Source organism: Camelus bactrianus, chromosome 18 (genome assembly GCF_048773025.1).
Source record: "Camelus bactrianus isolate YW-2024 breed Bactrian camel chromosome 18, ASM4877302v1, whole genome shotgun sequence".
NCBI lineage: Eukaryota > Metazoa > Chordata > Mammalia > Artiodactyla > Camelidae > Camelus > Camelus bactrianus.
In genome coordinates, this window is record NC_133556.1 from 19,082,730 (window position 1) to 19,104,593 (window position 21,864).

Sequence of the window (21,864 nt, forward strand, 5' to 3'; positions counted from 1 at the left end):
GAAACCATCAAAAGGTTTTTAAGCCTGAGGGGGAGCATTCTAATTTTGGATTTAGAAGTTTCCCTCTGGCAGCAGGAACAGGAGGTTCTGTTCAAAACCTACTGTAGTTGTCTAAGAGACAGGAGAGTGGCTTGGACCATGGTTGTGACAGTGTGTAGGACAGAAGGGGTGGGTCAGAGAGACATTCTGGAAGTGGATCTGGCCAAATTCATTGATGAAGACATGAAGAAGAGGAACATGTCGAAAGTGATGGCCAGGTTTGGGACTTGAGCCACTGGATGGCTGGTGGTGCCTCTCCTCTCCCTAGGAGGGAACAGAGAATGAAGAGGGAGTTTGTGGAAAAGATGGTTTCAGTTTGATTCATATTGAGCTAGAGATGTGGGACATGGGGTTGAGTAGATTGGACATAGAAGTCTGGAGGTCAAGAGAACATTCTGAGCAAATGATAGACTTGGGAGGCACGGGAAACTGAGGTCATGGGGATGGATGAGCTTGCCCAGGAAGAGCACATAGAGGAAGTAGAGGGACCAAGATGAAGTCCTGAGGAACATCACCTTAAAGGGAGGGCAAGGAAGGGGAAGGCAGTGAAGGAGATGGAGAAGGACTGGTCAGAGACACAGGTGGAAAACAGATGTGTTGTCATATAGACCAAGAAGATTACGGCAGGAAGGAGGGAGTAGCCAACTATGTTGAAGAGACTTGGCAAGATAAAGACTGAAAACTATTCTTTGGATTTATGATTTATGGAGAAGGCCAGTGATGACCTTGATTAAAGCCATTTTTATGTGAGTTGAAGAGAAGAAATGGAAACCTAAGTGTGGACATCTCACATCTCATCATGAAAATCAAATTGATTTTGAGGAGGGGGAGAGTGATGGCAGAAGTTGTGGGAGGGGGAATGGGGAGTGAAGAGAGATCTTTCTAAGATGAGAGAGACTGGAGGATGTATTAGACATTTGGCCTCGGGTCTACAATGGGGAATAGCTTCATTGCCCATAATGGAAACTTTATGAATTTACCTTGATGGTCCATTCTGATTGGCTCTATCACCTCAAGCTCCCCACAGTGTCACTGTTTTCTGCACTCATAATACTCATAACATATTACTCATAACACTCAGTGTCTCCAAGAAAGCTAGGACCTCCTCCTATTTGCCCTCTCAGAACCTCATGGAGGGCAGGTCATCTGGGCAGCCTCTAAAACCCTTGGGGGGACTTGATTTATCTGTTGGGTAGCGATGCCACCTCCTTTCCCATTGGGTAAAGATACTTGAGAGGAAGGAAGCTTTCTTGGCATACTGATCCAAGCTGCCCCCATTCCCCGGGTTTCAGAGCCTCTGGGAAGAGATGACTTAAGAGAAATCCAGAAAACAAAGACATTGATTTTGCTTTTGGGTTTCACAAGCTGAGGTTTGGCAACAGACAAAAGACCTAGATGATTATATGAACAAAGAAAGCTTGTCTTCCCTGTCCTGAGAACAGATTTCTCAGGATTGGTCAAGAAAGTCAGAGGAGAAGGTGAGGTTAGATGCAAGCATGTTACTGAGAAGAAGAAAGTCCAAGGGCTGCCAGTCCCAAATGGCCCCAGGTTTGTGGATCTGAGACTGAGGGAGATTCCAGAGCTCAACCCAAGCCCTGGCAAGGCTGAAGAGCAGAAATAACCATGGTATGTTTAGGCCACTGGGTCTTGGGCAGCTCCTCCAAACTGCGCCAGCTGCAGAGCAGTAACACCCACCCTCCTCCACCCTTTGAAGTTAGACAACCCCGGTTTCTTCATTTCTGAAATGAGAATAATAAGCCCTATGTAAGGGTGACACTGAGAATTAAGTGAGCGCATACAGATGAAAGCCCTTTCGAAGTGTCAAGCATTAAACAGACATAAAGGATTATTATTGAGCTTTAAAAAATTATATACACACATGCAATTCCACAGAGCCAAGAGGAGCATACATTTTTGAGCTGCTTCACAAACTCTCCTAACTGATCAGCAGAGGACACGCCGTCGGTGCCACACCAACATGGTCCTCACTAACACATGTGCTCCTCCTCATCACAGGTGTCTTTAGGCTTGTGATGGTTTTCTTTTCCGCCACGATCCATGGTTTTATCAACCAATTCCATGGATGCATATTATGATAACACGCACAGATGTATTTGTACACTGATATTTTGGTATCCACAGTTGATAGACACCAAGACAAGAGGAAGGCACTGTTTCTGTGAAGAGCAGGGCTGGATTAAGAAATTTTGTGGTTTAAACGTTAAAGATTATGGTGATCACTACTGGCTCCCTCATTAACAATAGAAGCCATACTAAATCATACAATATGACCAGCCAAATTCTAATAATTCCCATTAGAACGACATTGGTACTTTTCTGAGAGGTCCAACTATTTTAAAAAAAGGTGTGTTTTTTTGACATATAATTGACATGTAACATTACATTAGTTTCAGGTGTACAACATAATTACTTGCTATCTGTATACACTGTGAAATGATCACAATGTCTAGTTAACATCCATCACCACAGTCACAATTATTTTTCTTGAGATGAAAACTTACAACCTATTCTCAGCAACTTTCATATGTACGATATAGTATTATTATCTATACTAACCATGCTGTACATTACACCTCCATGATTTATTTACTTTATAACTAGAAGTCTGTATCTTTTGACCATCCTTTTTTGATGTCCCTTCTGGTACCGAAGTGTGTGCTTACTAAGCTGAGTCATCCCCAGACTCGTACACAGGAAACCCAGAAAGGCCAAGCTGGGCAGGGCAGAACCCTGGTTGTCAGCACACAGGGAGATGTACGTGAGTGAGCGAACCCAAAACAGAAACGTAACAGCGGATCAAACGCAATGCTCCTAGAACGAGTAGGTCTAATTCAAGATCCGCAGACGATCTCAGGACAAGCCCAGGGAAGCTCGGGCAGCGAGGAGAGTCCCAGGCCCTAGAGGAGTAATAGCAGACAGCGAAAACTTGCAAAGGTCAGGCCAGCCTGCACGAGCCGCTGCAGGCCGGCCCCAAGGACTCACCTAGGAGGTGTGGCTGGAGAGGAGGTGGAGCCAGGCTGGAGGGGCGGGGCTAGGGCCTAATCAAAAGTAGGAGAAGGGAGGGACACGACCCAGAGGGAGGAGCAAGGCCAATTCCCGAAGGAGAAACCAAAGGGATGTGAGTAGAGCCGGAAAGAGGGCGGAACCAGAGGAGGGGAGAACCGGGGTGGGCCAAGCCCGGGCAAGAGAAGGGAGAAGGTCTGCAAGGCGGTGCAGTCTGGGAAATTAAGACCTTCTCGTCGGCCTCCCGGCCAGGCCAGAGGGAGACCAAGACCCAGGCCAGGCCGGACCAAGACACGGAGGGTGGGAAAGGGGCGAGAGGGCGGGGTGGGGACAACCCCAGGATTCAAGGGCGGGCCCAAGTCTGGAGAGCACAGCAGGGTAGGGTCCGAGTCCGGGAGGTGAAGCAGGGGCAGGGACAGGCCGGCGGCGATGGTCAGACGACGGACGGCTGCAGGCCTAGGAAGTGCAGGGCCAGGGCGAGCAGGCCGAGCAGCAGCAGCAGCCCGAGCAGCAGCCGCAGGAGCTTCGGCGCCGCGGATCCGCGGGGCCGCGCGGTCGTGGACTGCACGTACAGCTCCACGGCGTCCGCGAAGCTGAACTTGTCCGGCGCGTAGCCAAGCTGGGCGCGGGCCTTGGCGATCTGGAAGGTGTGCGTCACGGCCACGCTGCGCACCTGCGGGGAGAGGCGGGGCCGCCGAGGGGCGGCACGAGTGCGCGTGGGACGCAACCTCCACCTTGTTTCTCCGGGAGAGAGAAGCGAGGGCAGGGATTTCCCGTCCGTTGCACAGAGATTTAAAAGGACCCCTGTGTTGGATTTTGCCCCTGCAGATGCCCCCGTCTGGAAGGACTTCCTTTCTCTCTCTCATCTCCATTTTCCTCTAGGGCGCCACCTCCAGGATGCCTTTTCTGCATCTCCCCACGCTATTGAACTCAGTCCCCCCAAAGTGAAGCCCTCACCTCTGCACTCCCCTTCCCCCTCCTAGCACGATTCTGGGGCTCAGGAGGCCCTTGATACATTCTGCCTGTGGCCTGGGTGCGGCTCCCTGGAAAAACGTATCCAGGAAACACTCTTGGCTTTTCAGCCCATAGCTCCAGACCTTGTCTGGCCAGACAGGACCCAGGGCACAGCCTTCACGCCCTCGCTGATTAACTGAGCTTCCCTAAGAGAGCGACTCAATTATGCACAAGTGATTACTCTCCAGGGTTTGAGCTGCGTTTCTGGTATCCGGCAGCCAGATGGCCTGGGGCCCACAAGCTTCACAGGTTGCACTGTGCACTCTGCCTGGCATGGGCTAAATCCTTCCTAGGCTTTATCTCATTTAATCTTGTGAAGTGGTACCACCACCATCTTCTCTTTGGAAAACCAAAGATCAGAGAGGTTAAGTGACTTGCCCAGCATAACACAGGGGATCCAGATTCTAACCCATGTCCTTCCCTGCTAGGCTGAACTGAGGGTACTCTCCCACCTGACTCATTTCTTCCCCTCTTGTTCCTCAGCCAGACACTGGGAAGGGGTCCACTAGCTGCTTGATTCTCCCATGGCCCTGAAGCAGCCCCTGGGGTCAAGCCCCTAGTCTCAGATGCTTGTGTGGGGAGAGAGGGAGAGAGGCAAGTTCTTGTCCCTTTTTGCATCAACTAGTAAGTTCAGCGGTTTGGGGGATATAGCTGTGAACTAGAGAAGCGGGGTCCTTGGACACCGCATTCTCAAATCTCAGGCTTAGATGTCACCTCCTTTGGGAAGCCTCTCTAACTTCTTCAGAATTGGCTTAGGTGCCTCTTCTGTGCACCCTGAAGTTCCTCAGTTTTCCCCCAGTATAGTTGCCTGGTTGCTGGGCTGTCTTCCCCTTTGGACTGTGAGTTCCTTGGGGTAAGGATTGTTTTGCCTCCGTTCCACAGCACAGTGCCTGTCACACAGTAGGTGTTCAATACATAAATGAATGAAAAAAAGCTATGAAGTCAAACTGGAGGGCTGGTTGGTGTGTCATAAACGGGCCAGCAGAGGGCGCCCGAGCCACAGTGCCAAGAAACTCCCCAGCTAATTCGGCAGGGATCCTTTGCCCCTGAGTTGAGGAGGAAACCAAGTGATGGGAGAGGAGCAGAGGCAGGTCACCACCCAACCATAATTCAGCAGCACTTTGGCAGTTATTTTATGTGAATATGGTTCCTGACATTGCACAAGCTAGGGGTTAAGCTTAAAATCATTTAGGTCTGATCTGGTTCCAATCAGCACTGCTCCATACATAAATGCATGGGCAGGTTATCTCACACCCCGCGCCCCCGTCCCCCACCACTGTGTTTCATTTCCTCCTCTGTACGTGAAGGTGGTAACAGAATCGACAGCAGTAGTAGTTGTGAAGATTAAATGAGATAAACACAGTGCCTGTCATTTCACCACCATTCAGTAGATGGTCTCTGTTGTCATTATTCTCCTTCCTCCGCTAGTCTGGATCCTTCAAAGGAGAAACCATAGGGAACTGCTGCTTTCTGCAGCCCATTCTCCATTCCCCGAGGTGGAGAGCACTGAGCTTGGCATATGAAGCCAATTCCAGAACAGTGAGACCTTGAACAAGTCACTAACCTCTGAAGGGCTCAGTTTCTCACCATTAAATGAGATCATAATCTTTTTGCCCTTCCTAACTTAGCAGAGCATCAGGGAGAATCAAATGAGAGAGCAGACTGGACGGATTCTGCAAATAACACCCAACATGACTTGTTACTTTACTGTTTACATTCTGCATTAAAACATCCTCTTCTAAACTGTATAAGCAAATGGAAAACTACATCATTATTCGAGAACAGTATTCTGAACCCAGTAGGTACTTAACAGTCAGTGAGCAGGAACTGTGAGCCTAGAACCAACAGGCTATGTGTGTGTGCATGTGTGGTGAAGGCTGGTGGAAAACTGAATGTCACAGAACCTGCCTTCGGGAGCCCTCAGTCTGGCCGGGAAGACAGGCAGCTTTAGAATGAAATGAGGGCCATGAGGGATGGGTTTGGAGCTGTTGTCCTTCAAACCAGGAGAGCACAAGGCCGTGGTTTGGGATGTCATAGAGGAGCTGGGACTACCAGAGTGGGGAAGCGGCAGGAAGGCAAGGGGCCCCCGGGGGCAGGGGCTCCCCTCGCAGCAGCCCACTTACCTCACTCCGGGTGAGCAGCGGTGGGAGGCTGCAGATGGGCCTCAGGGCCAGATGCAAACACTCCATCACCGTGGCTGTGTGGGGAGAGAGGGGCCGGTGACCAGCGTGCCTGCTCCATGCAAGCTCCAGGGAGGCCCTCAGGGACAAATCAATTTGGGGCATTATTTGCTTCGCTAGGGGAAATCTCCACTTTGCAAACATTTTCCTGTCCTTGGATTCCTTTAAATCAGCAGTTGTCAGCACACCCCGGGGAGCCTTGTCTGGCTGTGAGATGTGTCAAAAGTAAGTTGTTATTAATATGAAAGGACTGACATTTAAAAATAAGTCTGAGCAGAATCGCAGTGATCTCTATAATCACGTCTCTCTCTCACTCACTTACTGTTCCAATATGCTCTCTTGAGTAGGAGAGAAAGAAGCTGGGACAGCGGTTCAGCTCAACCGGGGCTGTAAGCTGGACCGCTTTTTAAAGTCTCTTCCTTCTCCTGCCCTCTTGCTTCCTGCAGGCGCTGATGTAATTGGTCTGGGGCGTGGCTGAGGTATTTCTAGATTTTAAAAGCTCCCAGGTGATTCTAATGTGCAGCCAAGGTTAAGAACCACTGAGTTATAGTTAGCTTACTGAGAGCTGGGGATTTACAGACAATCCTCCAGAACTGCCAGAACCTGCGGCTGATCGCTTCTCAGCTGGGGGCAAGGGGTGTCAATCACAGCGGCAACGCTATGCAGGAGAAGTCATCCTGAGCATGTGCTCGGTGGGACAAAAGTTTGCAAACCCCTGCTTTAAATGTCAGGCATCCTGGTGCATTTAGAATGCAACAGATGCAGCTGAGAAATGGGAGGTCTTCCAGGAACACAGCTGTCTGTGACTTGAGGGCACCTGTCCCCGTGGGCTGATCACTCCATGCCTGATGCCTGCGCTCAGCATTCCAGCTGGAAGGAGGCCAGCAGAGGGATGCTGGGGCGTGGGAGGAGAGACTGACGTTCAGGGTGAGGAGGAGAATTTAGGGTCAAAACAGAACCTCCACATGTCCAAAAGCAGCCTAAATGCCATGGTGACCTTGGAGGATGGGCAGCCCCAGGGCTCCCTCTCCTCTGCCCAGCATGGTCCCTTCCACACGGGCTGAAGGGCTGGGCACGGGCTTTGGCGTCAGCAGAGCCCAGGATGGATTCTACTTCTTCTGCCTTCTCACTGCGGCACTGTGGGCAGGTTGCTAACCTGTCAGAGCCTCAGTTGCCTCATCTTTAAAATGGGCCCCATCACACCCACCTCGCAAGTGGAATAGAGATTAAACAGGGCCAGGACTAGGTGAGGGGGAGTGAGGTGTCTCTGGTTTAAAATTTAAGGAGGCACTTGCTCTCAGGGCTGGGCACGTGCACACTGGCCTTGGAGCATCTGAAGCCTGGCAGCAAAGGTTTCCTTAAATTTTGTGCCCTCAATGCCCCACTGGCCTCAACTAGGTCTTGGCCCTGGGTTTAAAATCAGGTAACACATGTACACCTGGCACATGGAGGGTTTCAATACACACGCTTTCCTTACCTGACAGGTAAACCCAGGAAGTAGGCACCTGGATCCAGGGCTGGCTGTACCCCAGCTTCTCAAACTGCAAGGGAACATGGCTTAAATGAGCTGCGGTCCTTCAAGTGCTGCTGTGGAAAGGCCGTGGGGCGACTAGGGCACGTTTGTGCTTTGTCTACATTCTATTTACTTCTTTCAGGGCCTCACCACTTAGTATAGGGGTCACAAGCAAAATTCCACAAGGCAGGATGTCACCATAAATTGGGAAGCAGGGTGGGAGGGACTGTGGCAAACCGAGGGAGCTCACAGGCCCCAAAAGTGCAGCCATGACCCAGCTCCAGCCAGTTCCAATGTTGCCCACTGGACACTGTTGCCAGAGATGGCCTTTAATGTGAAATTTTCTGATTTTTTTGTAAGTAGGAAAGGGGGACAGAGAGAGAAGATGTGGGGCTCCCCAGATCCTCACTTGGGGTGGGGGCGGTGTCTGGGCACCTACCAGCGGGGCCATCCATTCGAAGAGGTTGACGCTCTCCCCATCATTGATGTAGTAGGCCTGTCCACTCTGAGGGGGACACATGGGGAGGGGGACGGTCACGCACATACCCACCACCTGACCCCACATTCTCAGATGGCTCCCAGCAGCTGCCCTAACCCGAGACAACTCCTGAGCAGCCCTGGGGACAGACCTGGACAAGTCCCTTTGAATTCTGAGGCTGCCGACTGACTAGCTGTGTGACCTTGATGGAGTCACTTAACCTCTCTGTACCTCAGTTTCTTCATCTGAGAAATGGGAGGAAAACAACGGGCTCTTCCTCTTGGGCTGTCATAACGATTAAATGTAATGGTATGTGTAAAATGCTTAGCATTTGCTGCCTGTCATTCTGGAATCAACAACACTTACCTCACAGGGTCATTTTGAGGCGCTAATGATGCTCTAAAAGGACCACCTGTAGTGCCTCGCCCCAGCTTCCCTGGGCCAACAGTCCCATCAGCCAGCATGAGCTTGGGAGATGTGTGTGAGCCAGGAATCCCCTAGGGCTGGGGGACCGGCCTGCAGCCCGCGGGGTAAGGTGGGGGGAGCAGTACAGGGGACTCACGGCCACGTAGCCCTTGGCGGCGGTGAGGGCCTCGGCCGCCAGCACGTGTGCCTGCACCAGATTGTGCACGTGGACCCAGTTCATCCGTGTCCTGCGGTCCCCAAATCGGAACATGAATAGCCTCTTCTTGACATGGTTCTGGTGGAGGCCAGGGGATGGGTGAGAAACACAGACCAAGCCTGGAGTGGCTTTAAATTCCATCTACATGCTGAAGGCTCCCAAGTTTCTAGCTCCAGGCCACAGTCCTTTGTCCCAGTCCCACACAGGATGCCTTCCTGACACCTCCACTTGGTCTTCGAATAGACAAGGCGGCCTTGTCCTGTCCAGGAGTGAGCGCCTGATCCCTCCCTCCCCGCAGCCCGCAGCACCCAGTGCTCAGGCCCAAGCCCTGCAGCCACCCTCGACACCACCTCTCACTCTCCACACCCAACCCGTCTGCGTACCCAAGTGTCTCAGCCATTACAGTCTGTCCAGAATCCAGCCACTCCTCACAACCCTGACTGCTGCCTTCATCTCTCACCTGGATAAAGAAATAGCCTCCTAACTGGTCCCCTGCCTCCACCCTCGGCCCCTGCGGGCTGTTCCCCATGCAGCCAGGGGTTCCTTTTGAATCCTAAGTCAGATCACATCTTCCCTGCTCAGAACCTTCCAGGGTGCCCATCCTTGCAGAGTGGATGGCCGAGGAGGCCCTTCTGCTCCCCACCCAGCTACTCTCTGATTTGTCCCCCAACCCAGTCTCCCTCGCTCAGCTTCTCCCACCAATCAGGCTCCTTCTGTGCCTCCAGCCTGGCGCTGGGACTACATACCGCCACGCGGGGCAGGTGCCTCTGCTCTTCGGGGCCGTAGATCCCTGGGGGCCGAAGCACACACGTCCGCAGAGTGCCTCCTCCTATGATACAGGGGAGGCCGGTCAGGGTCCCGGGAGTTGGGGTGGATGAGCAAGGAGAGGGACAGAAAGGCTGTCCACATCTCCTGGTCCTTACCCAGATAGGTTGGTAGAGAAGGCAGGTCCTTGGGGTGTCCTTATTTAATTAATCATTCTCTAAGTCGATCACATAGTCATTCAACAAACACTGTTCAGCATCACCCCTGTCCCTGACCTGCCCTGCCCTGCACCAGCACTGGGCCCTGGGATGGATACTGTGAAGAATCGAAGGATGACCAAGAAATGGCCCCTGCCAGTAACAGAGACAAGACCTACATGCAGCTATCTGCATGACCCATAAAAGTTTATCCAGCACTTGACAGACATGATATCCTTCGACTCCCCTGAGTCCTACTGTGCCCATTCTACAGATGAGCACAGACCCACATGCTCTCATGCCTATAGCTGTAGTTCTTTCCTTTTTCTGGTTATCAGTTAAAGACCATGGAGAGGTCCTACTATGTGCCTGGCATTCTGATAAGCCTGGACTTTTTCCCTCAAGGCAACCCTATGAGTGGGAGCTGTTATTATCCCTGTCTTATGCATAAAAGAACTAAGGCTCAGAGAAGGAAAGTGATTTGCCTAAGGGCACACAGCTCATCCTAGCGGAGCTGAGATGGGGACTAAAGCCCAGGCTCTTTCCACTGACAGCATGAGAGCTGGGGGTCTGTCTCCCTAACTCTCACTGCTCTGTGCCAGCAGAGTCCCCAGACCAAGACAGAGCTTGGTCCAGGGCTTCCCAAATTCTCTGCTGAGGGGCCCTCTTGGCACAAGTGGGAACATGTCTCTCCGGGGAAGTCTTGGGGTACAGCCTGAAGAGCTGCCCCAAACAGATTCCTTTTAAATCTTAAGAAAGGTTATAAAATGTTCTATGTGTTCTTATAATCCATTTGTACTTTAGATTAAATTTTTTTAAAACTACTTATTTGTAAACTGCTTGACTCCCAGCCACAACTCCTGAACTGAGACGGAGCCTCTGAAAGATGTCCCACTTCCCCGAGGCTCAGGTTCCCCAAGCAGCCGTGCCCCTTGTTTGGGGAGCCGAGTGTATGCCAACCTTTGGGACCAGAAGCCCACCTTCCTCAGGGGCCAGGTCTAGGGGGACCGTCAGTCTAGATGCGCTGCTCTCCTCTGAGCTGGTGGCCACGGGACCCAAGCTGGGCCAATGCCATGGCCTCACACAGGAATGTGACTCTCGGCATCACTGATGTGGGATCTAAAATCCTAGGAGTGGGTTCATCCTGAGAGGCTGATCACCAGCTCCTGCCACCCAGGTCCCTGGAGCTGCCCCGACCTTGTCCTTTCTAAGCCCTGGTGGTCATTTCTCTGGAATCTATTTTCCAGAATATTTCCCATATCCTTCCAGTATAAATTCACTTTTCCCCACAAATTAGCCAGGGCTGGTGTCTTTGGGTCAGAACCAAGCATCCTGCCTGCTCTCCCTCGAACACCCTCACTTTACAATGAGGCCCAGTGTAGTGGCTTGAGGGGGTGGCCCCTGAAAAGATACATCCACATCCTGGAAACTGTGGATCCAATTTTACTTGGAAAAGTGATCTTTGAAGATGTAAGTAAGGATCTAAAAATGAAATGATCCTGTATTATCCAGGTGAGCCCTAAATCCAATGTCACGTATCCTTATAAGAGACTCACAGAGAGAAGAGACAGGTCAAGAAGAGAGGCCACGTGAAGACAGAGACAGAGACCAGGGTGAAGCAGCCACACACCAAGGAAGGACCCCAAGCTTCTGGGGCCACCAGAAGCTGGAGGAGACAAGGAAGGACTCTCCCCTCATGTCTTTGGAGGGAGCACAGCCCAAACAACACTTTGATTTCAGACGCCTGGCTGTGAACTGTGACAACTATGGGAGAAGAAATTTCTGTTGTTTCAAGCCACTAGGTTTGTGGTAATTTGTGTCGGTGGCCTTAGGACACTAAAGACACCAAGAAACAGGAGGATACAGAGCATTCACACTGAGCTGGGGTCTGCACTGTCTCAGGACCCCGCTACAGGGACCAGGGCCCGCCATGCCAGGTTAGAGGCAGCGTCTCAGGGACCGGCTTGTGTAGTAGGGACTGGAAATCACCCAGGGTGACCGTGGCTGGACTCCTGGGAGGCAGGTATCAGGTGAGCTTTTCTGTAAACAGCCTGCAGCTAATTTTAAACTCTGGGTCACCTGGGTATGGTGTGGGGGGGGAGGTCGGGTTGCAGCTGATGTTGTCCGGCGGGGCTGGGCCCAGGGTATCCATGACTCCCCTGACTGTGGAAAGCTGGGGATGCTCATATCAATAATTCTCAGCCAGAGGATTAGGTGTCTGGCTCATAGGCTGCTGGTCCAGGCAGGGGAGGCCCCAGGTAGAGAAGAGACTTCAACTGCACAGGGTCTAACCCCTGGAAAGACAGAGCTGGATGTTCCCACTGGATGAGGGGCCAAGGCCTGACAGGCCCAGGGTGAGGGGGTAGGGTGGGGAGGATTTTACGGAAAAGAGACCTACTCGGCCATAGCTACTGTCAAGCCCCAGGCTCTGGTGTTTCCCCTGGTGGGGAGGGGGTTCAAATCCCACCTCGCCACCTAATAGCGATGTGACCCTCAGCTAAATCAGCAAACCTTTCAGCCTCAGCTTTCTCTTCTGTAAATTTGAGGATTATAATTTCAAACATCCTTCACTCTCCAAATCCACTTGACTTCCTGAGTTTAGACAGTGAGGGAAACCAGGTTTTCTGATTCTTTTTAGTTTCTGAATTTCAGAAAGCAAACAGTGATAATCTGGATAACAGAGAATTTATCTGAATCTGACTCCTGAGGTTAGAAAGGAAGGGAGACCTCAGGTTCTTACCTCGTCTGGCTGCTGTGAAGAGTTATTGAGACTTGTGCAGATAAAATTAGCATGCAAAATAGGGCCTGGCAAGCAGCAAGCACCTGATAAACTCAAGCTGTCTATGTTGTTTTTTTAACAGTCCAAATCATTATTTTATTCTCACTCAAGGTTTTTTGAGCTGAATTCCAATATTATCCCCGTTTTTTCACAGATGCAGAGACAGGCTGGGAGGGGATAAGTGTACCGCCCAAGATCCCACAGCTGACAGCAGGTGGAGCTTGGATTTGAACTCAGTTCAGTCTGGTGCCAGCACATGGGTGCTGAGCCACTGTGCCCTCCTCTATTGTCACTTCTCTATGACAATCCAGTAAGGCAGACGAGGCTGATTTTTCTGGGAGTTACTGAAGGGCCCCTCAGGTGCATGACCCTTGCAAAGTGCTATACCTCACTGCATCTTCATAAACTTGTACTCTTGTCTAAAGAGGGTCCTGAAAACTGGATCCCCTCCTATGTGGCAGAAAAGAGAGCCAGATTTGGGCTTTCCCAAGTGTCTCCCCACCAGACCAGGAGCAACGTGAGGGCAGAGACTGGGCCTGCCATCTTCCAGGCTGTATCCCTGGCAGGGTGTGGGCACACAACAGGTGTTCAGAATTTGTTGGATGATGAATGCCCAAGGCCTTGGGGAGGTGTCCTTTGGAAGGAAAGTGGGCCCCAGAAAGCTATCAGCTAAAAGCTAGAGTCACACTTGCTGCAGGAAGACAGCAGTGGGCATGCATGCTGGCCGTGAGCAGGGCCCCCAGTACTCACCTAGGAGAGGTGTCCCATTGGCCATGAGGATCAACTGGTCGGCGATGGCTTTGGTTCGGGAGTAGTGGTCCATGTGCTGCCAGGGGACAGGGAGAACAGAGCCACTGGACGCGGGTCGGTGACACTGCCGGCAATGCCTGCCTGGCCTCAGAGCTGCACCTTTGCAGCAGACCACGTGGGGGTCCATTTCTAGGGATCCGCACTGGGAAATGGCCAAGCCTGGAGCCCTACTGCCCCTCCTCTCCCTCTGTGTGGGACCCACAGGAACAACAGAGACAGTTCAGAGGAGTAACAATGACCAGGGGCTCCTTGATTCAGGGAGGCTCCTGCCAGCCCCAGGGCCTGCTCTGGGAAGTGGGGGCTGGACGAGCGTCGGATGGACCGTTGACATGTAGTCCCTTAGTGCTCACACGGCATTTTCACATACATCATCTCATTTCCAGCTCTCCATGTCCCCACAGGGTGGTGTTATCGCACCCAGATGAAAAAGGAAGGGCTCAGAGTGAAGAGATTTGCTCAGGGCCCCACAGTAGAAAGTGGCTTTGGTGGCTCAAAGTCAGGTCTGTGTGATTTCAAAGCCCCTGCTGGCATGACCAGCCAAAGTAGAAGAGGACTTGTGCCACCCTAGTTTGGGGACCCTTTGTTCCTGGGGGTCACCTTGAGTTGTGAAGTTGACCCTGGCTCTGCCCCTCCCTACCCTTTGGATTGTGGGTCCCAGGCCCACTGGCCCCGCCCACCTCTCCTGGAAGCCGAGTACCTTCTCCAGTGGGAAATATGGCACAGAGTCCTCATCACCCTGCTCTATGGGCTTCCCGCCGAATGCGACATTGACCGTGCTGGTGTAGATGAGCCTTGGAACCCGCCGGCGGACACAAACTGCAGTGACAGGTGCACACAGCGACACACAGACACACAGACACACAGACGGGGCTGATGTGAGCAGAGAGCTGGCTGAGGAGGTGCCCACGGGACCAAACTGGGTGAATCCACTGATCTCTAGCCAGCCGCCAGCACACATCCTGGCTCAGAAGGGAAAGACCTCCCTCCCTCAACTGGGGGAGAGGTCCAGTCCCTGCTCCGTGGGCCCCTGGGGGCCGAGCCGGCTCACTCTCAGTGTGGCTGTGGCCCCTGAGCTACCTTGCCAGGGACAGGTCAGAAGAAAGTCCGCTAGATGGGGACACAGAAGAGACACACTCAAAAACGACAGGGAAAGACAGGATGCAGGTCAGGCAGCACATGCCCAGGGAGCCCAGATGTGGGGCTTCTGTTCTGGTCCTTCAGCAACTTTTCTTCTCCCGACCCCTAAGCCCTCTGTGGAAACGTCACTCCCTGTGTCCTCAGATATGCCGAGGCCACACCGAGTCACCCCGTGCCGGGGCCTGGGCAGGCCTGCAGAGCAGGAAGGATGTGCTGCCCACAGGCCCTCCGCTGAGGGGGCAGAGGGAGAGGAGGAGGCCCTGGTCTCCGTCCCTCCTCCACCCTGTCCCCTAGAGCTGGGCCTGTGGCAGGAGTAGGGAGAGAAGTGGGAAACACACGGCAGGTCACACTCCACTCTGAGCGCCTACCATCAATCACTAGTTTGGTGCCTCCAACATTTATAGACTCAATCTGCTTTTTTTGCAGCTAAAAGACAAGACGGAGGTGGGAGAGTCAGGTGCTGCCTCACGCCTTGTTGCTGAGGCCATGAGGCTGGGCTTGGGTGGGGCAGGGCAGGGGCTGCAGCTCAGAAGCGGGGATCCCAGGGTGGGGGCCCCACAGGCAGTGCGGGGGCCTTGGGTCCAGTGCCTCTCTCTGCCACCATCTCCCTGGGCCAGCTGGGGAGATTCCGTCATGCACCTGACCCTCAGCTCCCTCATCTGTAAAGTGAGGGCAGACCCCCTTGGGTGGTTGGCAGGATTTAATAAGCCCTGTGGGAGGACCTGGTATAGGGCTTGACAAAGAAAAAGGACTCAAATGTGCTGGATTGCTTCCTGGCTCTAGAAATCTCAGCTCCCTTACGTGTAAGATGGACACAGTAATACTGTCCAAGCGAAGGGGCTGGGGTGTGAAAAATGAAAACTGGGCTACAGGGAAAGCTGCTGGTGCCCCAGGGACAGGGTGAAGCCTTGACGACTCATTTAATCCCTACAACCACACGAGGAGGAGGTGAGTTCCGTACTGATTTTTAAACTATATTTATTCTTGTTGCAGTTGTTTTTAATAGTAATACAATCACAAGGTTAAAAAGTTCAATCAGTAAAGAAGGTGCACAGTGAAGAGGAAATTTCCCTCCCCCTCCTTATTCCAAGTCTCCTTTTTCCCTCCCCAGAGGCAACCACTGTTACCAGCCTCTGTATTTCTAGAGATAATTTACCCTTATTAACACCAGCATATAAGCACGTGTGAGTATGTAGCTTTTTTTTTTAACCTACTCTTTTTTTTTTTTGATCTTTTTTTTTTTGTGGGGGGAGGTAATTAAGTTTACTTATTTACTTTTGATGGAGGTACTGAGGATTGAACCCAGGACCTTGTGCATGCCAAGCATGCACTCTACCACTGAGCTATACCCTCCTCCCCTGTAGCTTTTTTTTTTTTAAACGAAAATGTCAAACACAGTGTTTTTGCATCTTGGAAATTGTTCCGTTATCAGCACATATTGAATGATCTCATTCTTTTAAATGGCTGCATAGAATTTCATTGTATGTGTATAGATAACATTTATTTAAATAGTCCCCAACTTGGGGGAGGGTATAGCTCATGTGGTACATGCCTGAGGTCCTGGGTTCAATCCCCAGTACCTCCTCTAATTAAATAAGTAAATAAACCTAATTACCTTCCCCCTCCAAAAAATTAAAATAAATAAAATAATAAAAAATAGTCCCCAGTTGATGGACATGTAGGTTATTTCCGGTTTGGTTCATAAACAATGCTGTAAATATACAAAGAAGTGTAATTTCTGAGTCAAAGAGTGTTGTACACTTTGATAAATACTGTTACACTGTTCTCTGCAGAGACTGTGACAGAAGTACTTGTAATGGCCTCACTTTGTGGATGAAGAAACGGAGGCTCAGAGAGGTTAAGTTAACTTGCCCTAGTCACACAGCTAGAAAATGGCAGAACTGGCATTTGGTCCCAATGGATGCAAAACACAGGCAGGGTGCAGCCCAAACCCTCCCTGGAATAGGTGATGAGCAGTAATGAACACCCGGGGAGTGAGGTGGGTGGGCAGAGCCAAGGCCTGAATCCAGGCCCTGTGTGTGAGGGGCTCACCTTCTCAGCACCAGACATTCCGTAGGAGGCCACGTGGAAGACACAGTCCACCCCTTCGAAGGCGCGGTACAGGGCTTCTGCATCACGGACATCAGCCTGGAACGGAGAAGGAAGACACGGAGGTAGGAGGCCTTGGTCCAAGGCACTCAGAGGTAACCGCTGTGTACCTTGCCAGGTCCCAGAGCTGGTCCCCTGACCCCACCTGGGGCTAGAATCTACAGGGCCAGGAGCAGCTGTGGGACAGGGTTTACTAGATGATTCTACCAGGCTTCTTAGCCGTCAGCCCCATTTATGGAGCTAAGTCACAGAGGCTGTGCTCAGCGTTCTACATGCACTGTCTCCTCAACTCCCCATGAGACCCTTGTAAAGCAGATATTGTTGGTGTCCCCTTTCTATGGATGAAGATGTGAGGCTCAGAGGGGTGGCACCCTGTGGCCATGGCTGCCTGGCTGGGAGCTGGGGTTGGAGCTGAAACATTCTGACCCCAGAGGCCATGCCCTTCAACACCACGCCACTGGGTACACATCAGACACTGTTCCCCGCCCTCCACCACCAGCCAGGGCCCCCGACACCCCCAGCTCCGCAGGATCCTCATCACTGCACCTGAATGAACTCGGTCCCTGAGCACAGCTCCCACTGGGGTCTGCGGAGGTCGAGCAGGATGACAGAAGTGCCACTCTTGGCCAGGCTAGAACCCAGGCTAAAGCCCAGGTAGCCTCCTCCTCCAGTCACCAGGACCTTCTGCCTAGAGGCCTGCACAGGTGTGGCCTGAGTCTTCTGCTGCAGTGGCGGTGATGGGGCTGTCATTGGCTCAGTAGGTTTGTACCCAGTCTCTGATCCCCGTCTGGGCCCAGGCCTGACTGCTGGCCCAGATAATGGTAAAGCTCCTGAACCAGGTACAGACCCAGTTCCTAGTCCAGGCCCCAGAGCTGGTCCAGGTCCTGTAGCAGCACCAGACCCCAACACTGCACCAGGCCCTTGTCCAGGTCCCAGAGCAGCACCAGGCCCCAACACTGTACCAGGCCCTTGTCTAGGTCCCAGAGCAGCAACAGGCCCCAGCCCAGGCCCCGACACTCCCCCAGGCCCTGGCCCAGGCCCCGACACCGCACCAGGCCCTTGTCCAGGTCCCAGAGCAGCACCAGGCCCCAACACTGTACCAGGCCCTTGTCTAGGTCCCAGAGCAGCAACAGGCCCCAGCCCAGGCCCCGACACTCCCCCAGGCCCTGGCCCAGGCCCCGACACCGCACCAGGCCCTTGTCCAGGTCCCAGAGCAGCACCAGGCCCTGACCCAGGCCCCGACACTCCCCCAGGCCCTGGCCCAGGTCCCGAAGAAGCACTGGGTCTTGATCCAGGTTCTAGAACCACATCAGGCCTAGGCCTAGGCCCCGAAATGGTACCAGGCCCCAACCCAGGCCCCAGAATAGCACCAGGACCTGGCCCAGGGCCTGGAACAGTACCAAGCCCGGGTCCATGTCCAGACACAACACCAGGCCCCAACCCAGGTCTGGACACAGCACCAGGCCCCAGCCTAGGAGCTGACTCAGACCCCAGGCCTGAGACCCCCGCCCAGGCCTGGCAGACAGGGCAGCTCTGCTGGCCCTGCCCCGCAGCTTTGCACGCCTCTGCAGAGGAGCCTGCTGGATTGGGCTTCATCTTCTACTGAGCCATGTGAACCCAGGATCTGTCCAGCTGTAGGGAAAAACAACATGTACATTCTAGGGTTTTCTCAAGTCACATGGATTATCAGACCCCTGGGGACTGAGGGGACCTCCTGGTAAGAATTAGAGACCCTCTGAGCTCCCAGTGAACAGTTTCAGAATCTTGAGAACTTCCAAGGTGGCTGCCACCTTTCTCAGAGAGAGTCTGAGTCTGAGAAAAAGCAACCAGGCCTTGGGTTTCACAGCTGGGGAAACCAAAGCACAAAGTCACACTGCATGGCTGAGATTTACACCAAGCATTCCTGAATAGTCTACCAGTTCCATAAAATCTTGGTTCTTGGTCCCTTAAAATCTTGTAGTACAAGAGGGAGACAGACTAAATCATGCCAAGGGGAATGCCACTAAACTGGGTGGTGCCTGCTTTCTGATGGGGAAATTGGGAGGACTTCCTGCAGGAGGAGAGAAGGAGAACTAGGAGGAGGTGGAAGACAGGGAGGAATCCACATGGGATCCAAAAGGGCCCTGGAAACTTGCAAAGTGTGGCATCACCTCTGCCCTGGCAACTGCTGCCTCTGGTTCTCCCAGGTCCCCCAGCAGTGCAGATGACTGGGACCACAAGGTCTGCCCAAGCTCCCTGTGGGCTTCAGGATCAGGTTTGTGGGCTTTGGGGGCCAGCACTGAGGATCCTGTCCTCCTCACTCTAGACAATGCAAATCAGGCCATCAGTCACTGCCACCATCGTCTCACCTCCCCACCTCCTGTTGCATCTGAGGATAAGTCTGGACCAAGGGCCAGATCACCACTATCATCATTAATAACAGCAGCAACTGTGTACTGCGGGCCTACTGTGTGCCAGGCCCTGTGGATACAGAGATAGGTAAGTATCTGCCCTATCGTCGCCTGGAGTGACAGCTATGGGGTGTATGTTTTAGTTTCCTCTGTCACAGTCCTGCTCTCCAAAGTTCTGAGTGAGGGATAAAGTCATGCCCCATACAGATACTGGCACTCATGGGTTTAACAGGGAGGGGAGACACCCCAATCTGAGTCCTCGCAAGGGATGAGTCTAACTCCCCCATTGGGAAGGGAAGGGTGCAGCCTCGGAGTAGAGTCCTCCTCCAGGCCCAGGGGACTCTGTCCTGGGGAAGAGTCTGTGGCACCAGAGCTGCTGTCTATCCTGTGGGGATGCTTTCTGTGACAAAGGCTGGAACCCCGCGTCGGGTCCCGTTTGCTGGGTGTGCCCTTTGGCAAGATCGTTGTAACCTCATTGCACCTCAGTATCCACAGCGGTCCAATGGACCCACATAACCCTGGCTGTCCTGTCTACTTCCCAGAGCGGTCATGAGGGAACAGAGAGCAGAGCCCTCACAGGCCACTGGTAGGCAAGCCTCCAGGAGCGGTGGGGTCAATGTAGAATCACTGGTTCCCAGTCCTGTGCCTGGCACAAAGCAGGCCAACCGTAACAACTGCTGAATGAATGAATAAACTCCAGGCTGTTCTGCCTCTCGGAGACCTACAGCCAAGCACCTGGCTGACCCTGGGTATTGCCGCACTTAATCCCCCGACTTCTGTGCGACAGAGGCTCCTGTTCCCATCACCCTGGGAGAGAAACTGAGACTCAGAGAACATTCATAAACTCTGATGGAGTCTCAGTACAATGGCTCGTCCTGGATCCAGACCGATGGGGACCCAAATAGGGGTTGGATGAGAAGAACCGGTAAAAGCGGTAGGACAGACCCCGGGCGTGTCGGCCTCGCAGGGCTGGCAGGAGCGGGTCCCCCACGCCAAGATCGGCCGGCGGGGCAGCTCGGGGTCGGGTCCTCCCTCCGCGCGCCCCCGCCCGCGCCCCCGGCCCCGCCCCGGCTGCGCTCACCCGCCCGGGCTCCCGCAGCGCTGCGTGCTCCCGGCTGCGCCCGCGTGTCCGTCAGTCTACGCGCCGGGCTCCGCGCGGCCGGGCCGCCGCCTCCTCGGGGCGGGGCCGGACTGGGCTCCCCGGACCGCCCCGCGCCCGCCCCGCGCGGGTTTTCTCCGTCTCTGTCCGCCCACGACACGTCTCTAAGGCGGGACCCGCTGGCTCTCAGAGGGGAAACTGAGGCGGGTCGAAGGGTAAAATGGGCCCGCGTTGTAGCTGGGGAAAGGAAGCGAAGGCCCTGCGTGCCGGTCCCTGTCCTGCCCGCATAGTCGGCCTAGAGCCCCGCGAAACGGTGTTTCTCCACCCACCTACCCATCCATGTCTTCTCGCACAGAGTCCTGTCTGTTCAGCCAGCCTCCAGCCTTTCTGCCCACCCTCCCTCCCTTCTTCCTCTCTTTTATCTATTCATTATCCCACCTATTCTTCCATCCCTCTCTTTGTTATTCTCCAATGTTCCACCAATTTTAAACTATTTTTTGTCCATTCATCTATTCACCTGTAATTCTGTCTTTCCACCTATCCATCGAATTCATTCCAAACATCTTTCTTTCCTCCCTGCCACCCATCTATCATCTCTTCCTTTCTTGTGTTCTTTCGCCCATTTCCAGGTTATCCAGTCTCCGCTGCCATCGTTCCACTTGTAATAGGTGATTCCTCAGTGCTGTCCCTTCCCTTGCACTGGGGACCCAGATGGATCACATCATCCCTGGAAAACTCATTTGCAAGTGGCAGTGGCAGAGGGGCAGGCATGTGCCCAACAGCAGGCACAGCTGCTGTAACAGACCTACTGGGGGCTGTGCTCCCAGAGCTGACTCAGAGCGCTGAGGTTTGGTTACTTTGGCTGAAGAGGGCTACTGGAAAGGCTTCACGCGTGTGAACATCCTCCTTGGGCATAGGTGGGTGTGGGGAAGAGGAAAGCAAAACCTCCGCCAGCACATGCTACGTGCCAGGTGGCAAGTTACCTTGCTTAATCCTTGTCAGTCGCATCATTTGCAGATATTTGCTCCCATTCCACATGTTGTGTATGTGCTCTTTTGTGTCTGGTTTCTTTTGCCCAACATTGTTCATAAGATTGATGCATCTTGTTGAATACAGCTGTAGTTTGTTCTTTTTAAATTGATGTGTAGTATTCCACTTCACAAATATATCACAATTTATTTGTCCATTCTACCATTGATGGGCATTTTTAAGTAGTTTCCATTTTCTGACTCTTATGAACAAAGCTGCTATGAGCATTCTTGTATATGTCTTTTGTCAAACATGGGCACCCATTTCCCTTGGAGTGGAATTGCTGGCAGAGAATAGGCATGTGTTTTACTTTAGTAAAAACTGCCAGTTTTCCAAAGTGGTTGGACCAGTTTACACCCCCACCGCAGTAGGAGAGTTTCAGTTGCTCCCTATCTTGATATCATCAGCCTTTATTTCTAGCCATTCTGGTGGGTGTGTAGTGGTGTCTCATTGTAGTTTTAATTTGCATTTCACTGATGGGTATGACTGTTGAGCACCTATATATACACTTATTTCCATATGCTATTGCTTGTTTACACCTGTTTGAGTCTTTTGTCCATTTAAAAAATTAGGATGTTTATCTTTTACTTATTGATTTGGACTTCTTATATCTTAGAAATGAGTCTTTTAATAAAGTTTTATCTCACCAAAAGTTTACGTACACAGAGACACACACATA

The 21,864-nt window shown here is 52.6% G+C and overlaps 1 protein-coding gene across 1 annotated transcript in view; it reads right to left on the reverse strand.

The window, feature by feature from the left end:
• The window catches only part of SDR42E2 (short chain dehydrogenase/reductase family 42E, member 2), a 29,167-nt gene extending 9,196 nt beyond the window's left edge, over positions 1-19,971 (reverse strand). Inside the window, exons 1-11 of the mRNA XM_045521149.2 lie at positions 17,214-19,971; positions 16,611-16,706; positions 14,927-14,984; positions 14,119-14,237; positions 13,362-13,437; positions 9,617-9,699; positions 8,811-8,948; positions 8,210-8,275; positions 7,735-7,798; positions 6,201-6,274; positions 3,043-3,736 (exon numbers count right to left, since the gene is read on the reverse strand). Of these exons, the coding sequence (XP_045377105.1) occupies positions 3,497-3,736; positions 6,201-6,274; positions 7,735-7,798; positions 8,210-8,275; positions 8,811-8,948; positions 9,617-9,699; positions 13,362-13,437; positions 14,119-14,237; positions 14,927-14,984; positions 16,611-16,706; positions 17,214-18,263 (2,064 nt within the window). The 5' untranslated portion in view covers positions 18,264-19,971 and the 3' untranslated portion in view covers positions 3,043-3,496. The remainder of the gene's footprint in view (positions 1-3,042; positions 3,737-6,200; positions 6,275-7,734; positions 7,799-8,209; positions 8,276-8,810; positions 8,949-9,616; positions 9,700-13,361; positions 13,438-14,118; positions 14,238-14,926; positions 14,985-16,610; positions 16,707-17,213) is intronic.
• Between the last annotated feature and the right edge of the window lie 1,893 nt (positions 19,972-21,864).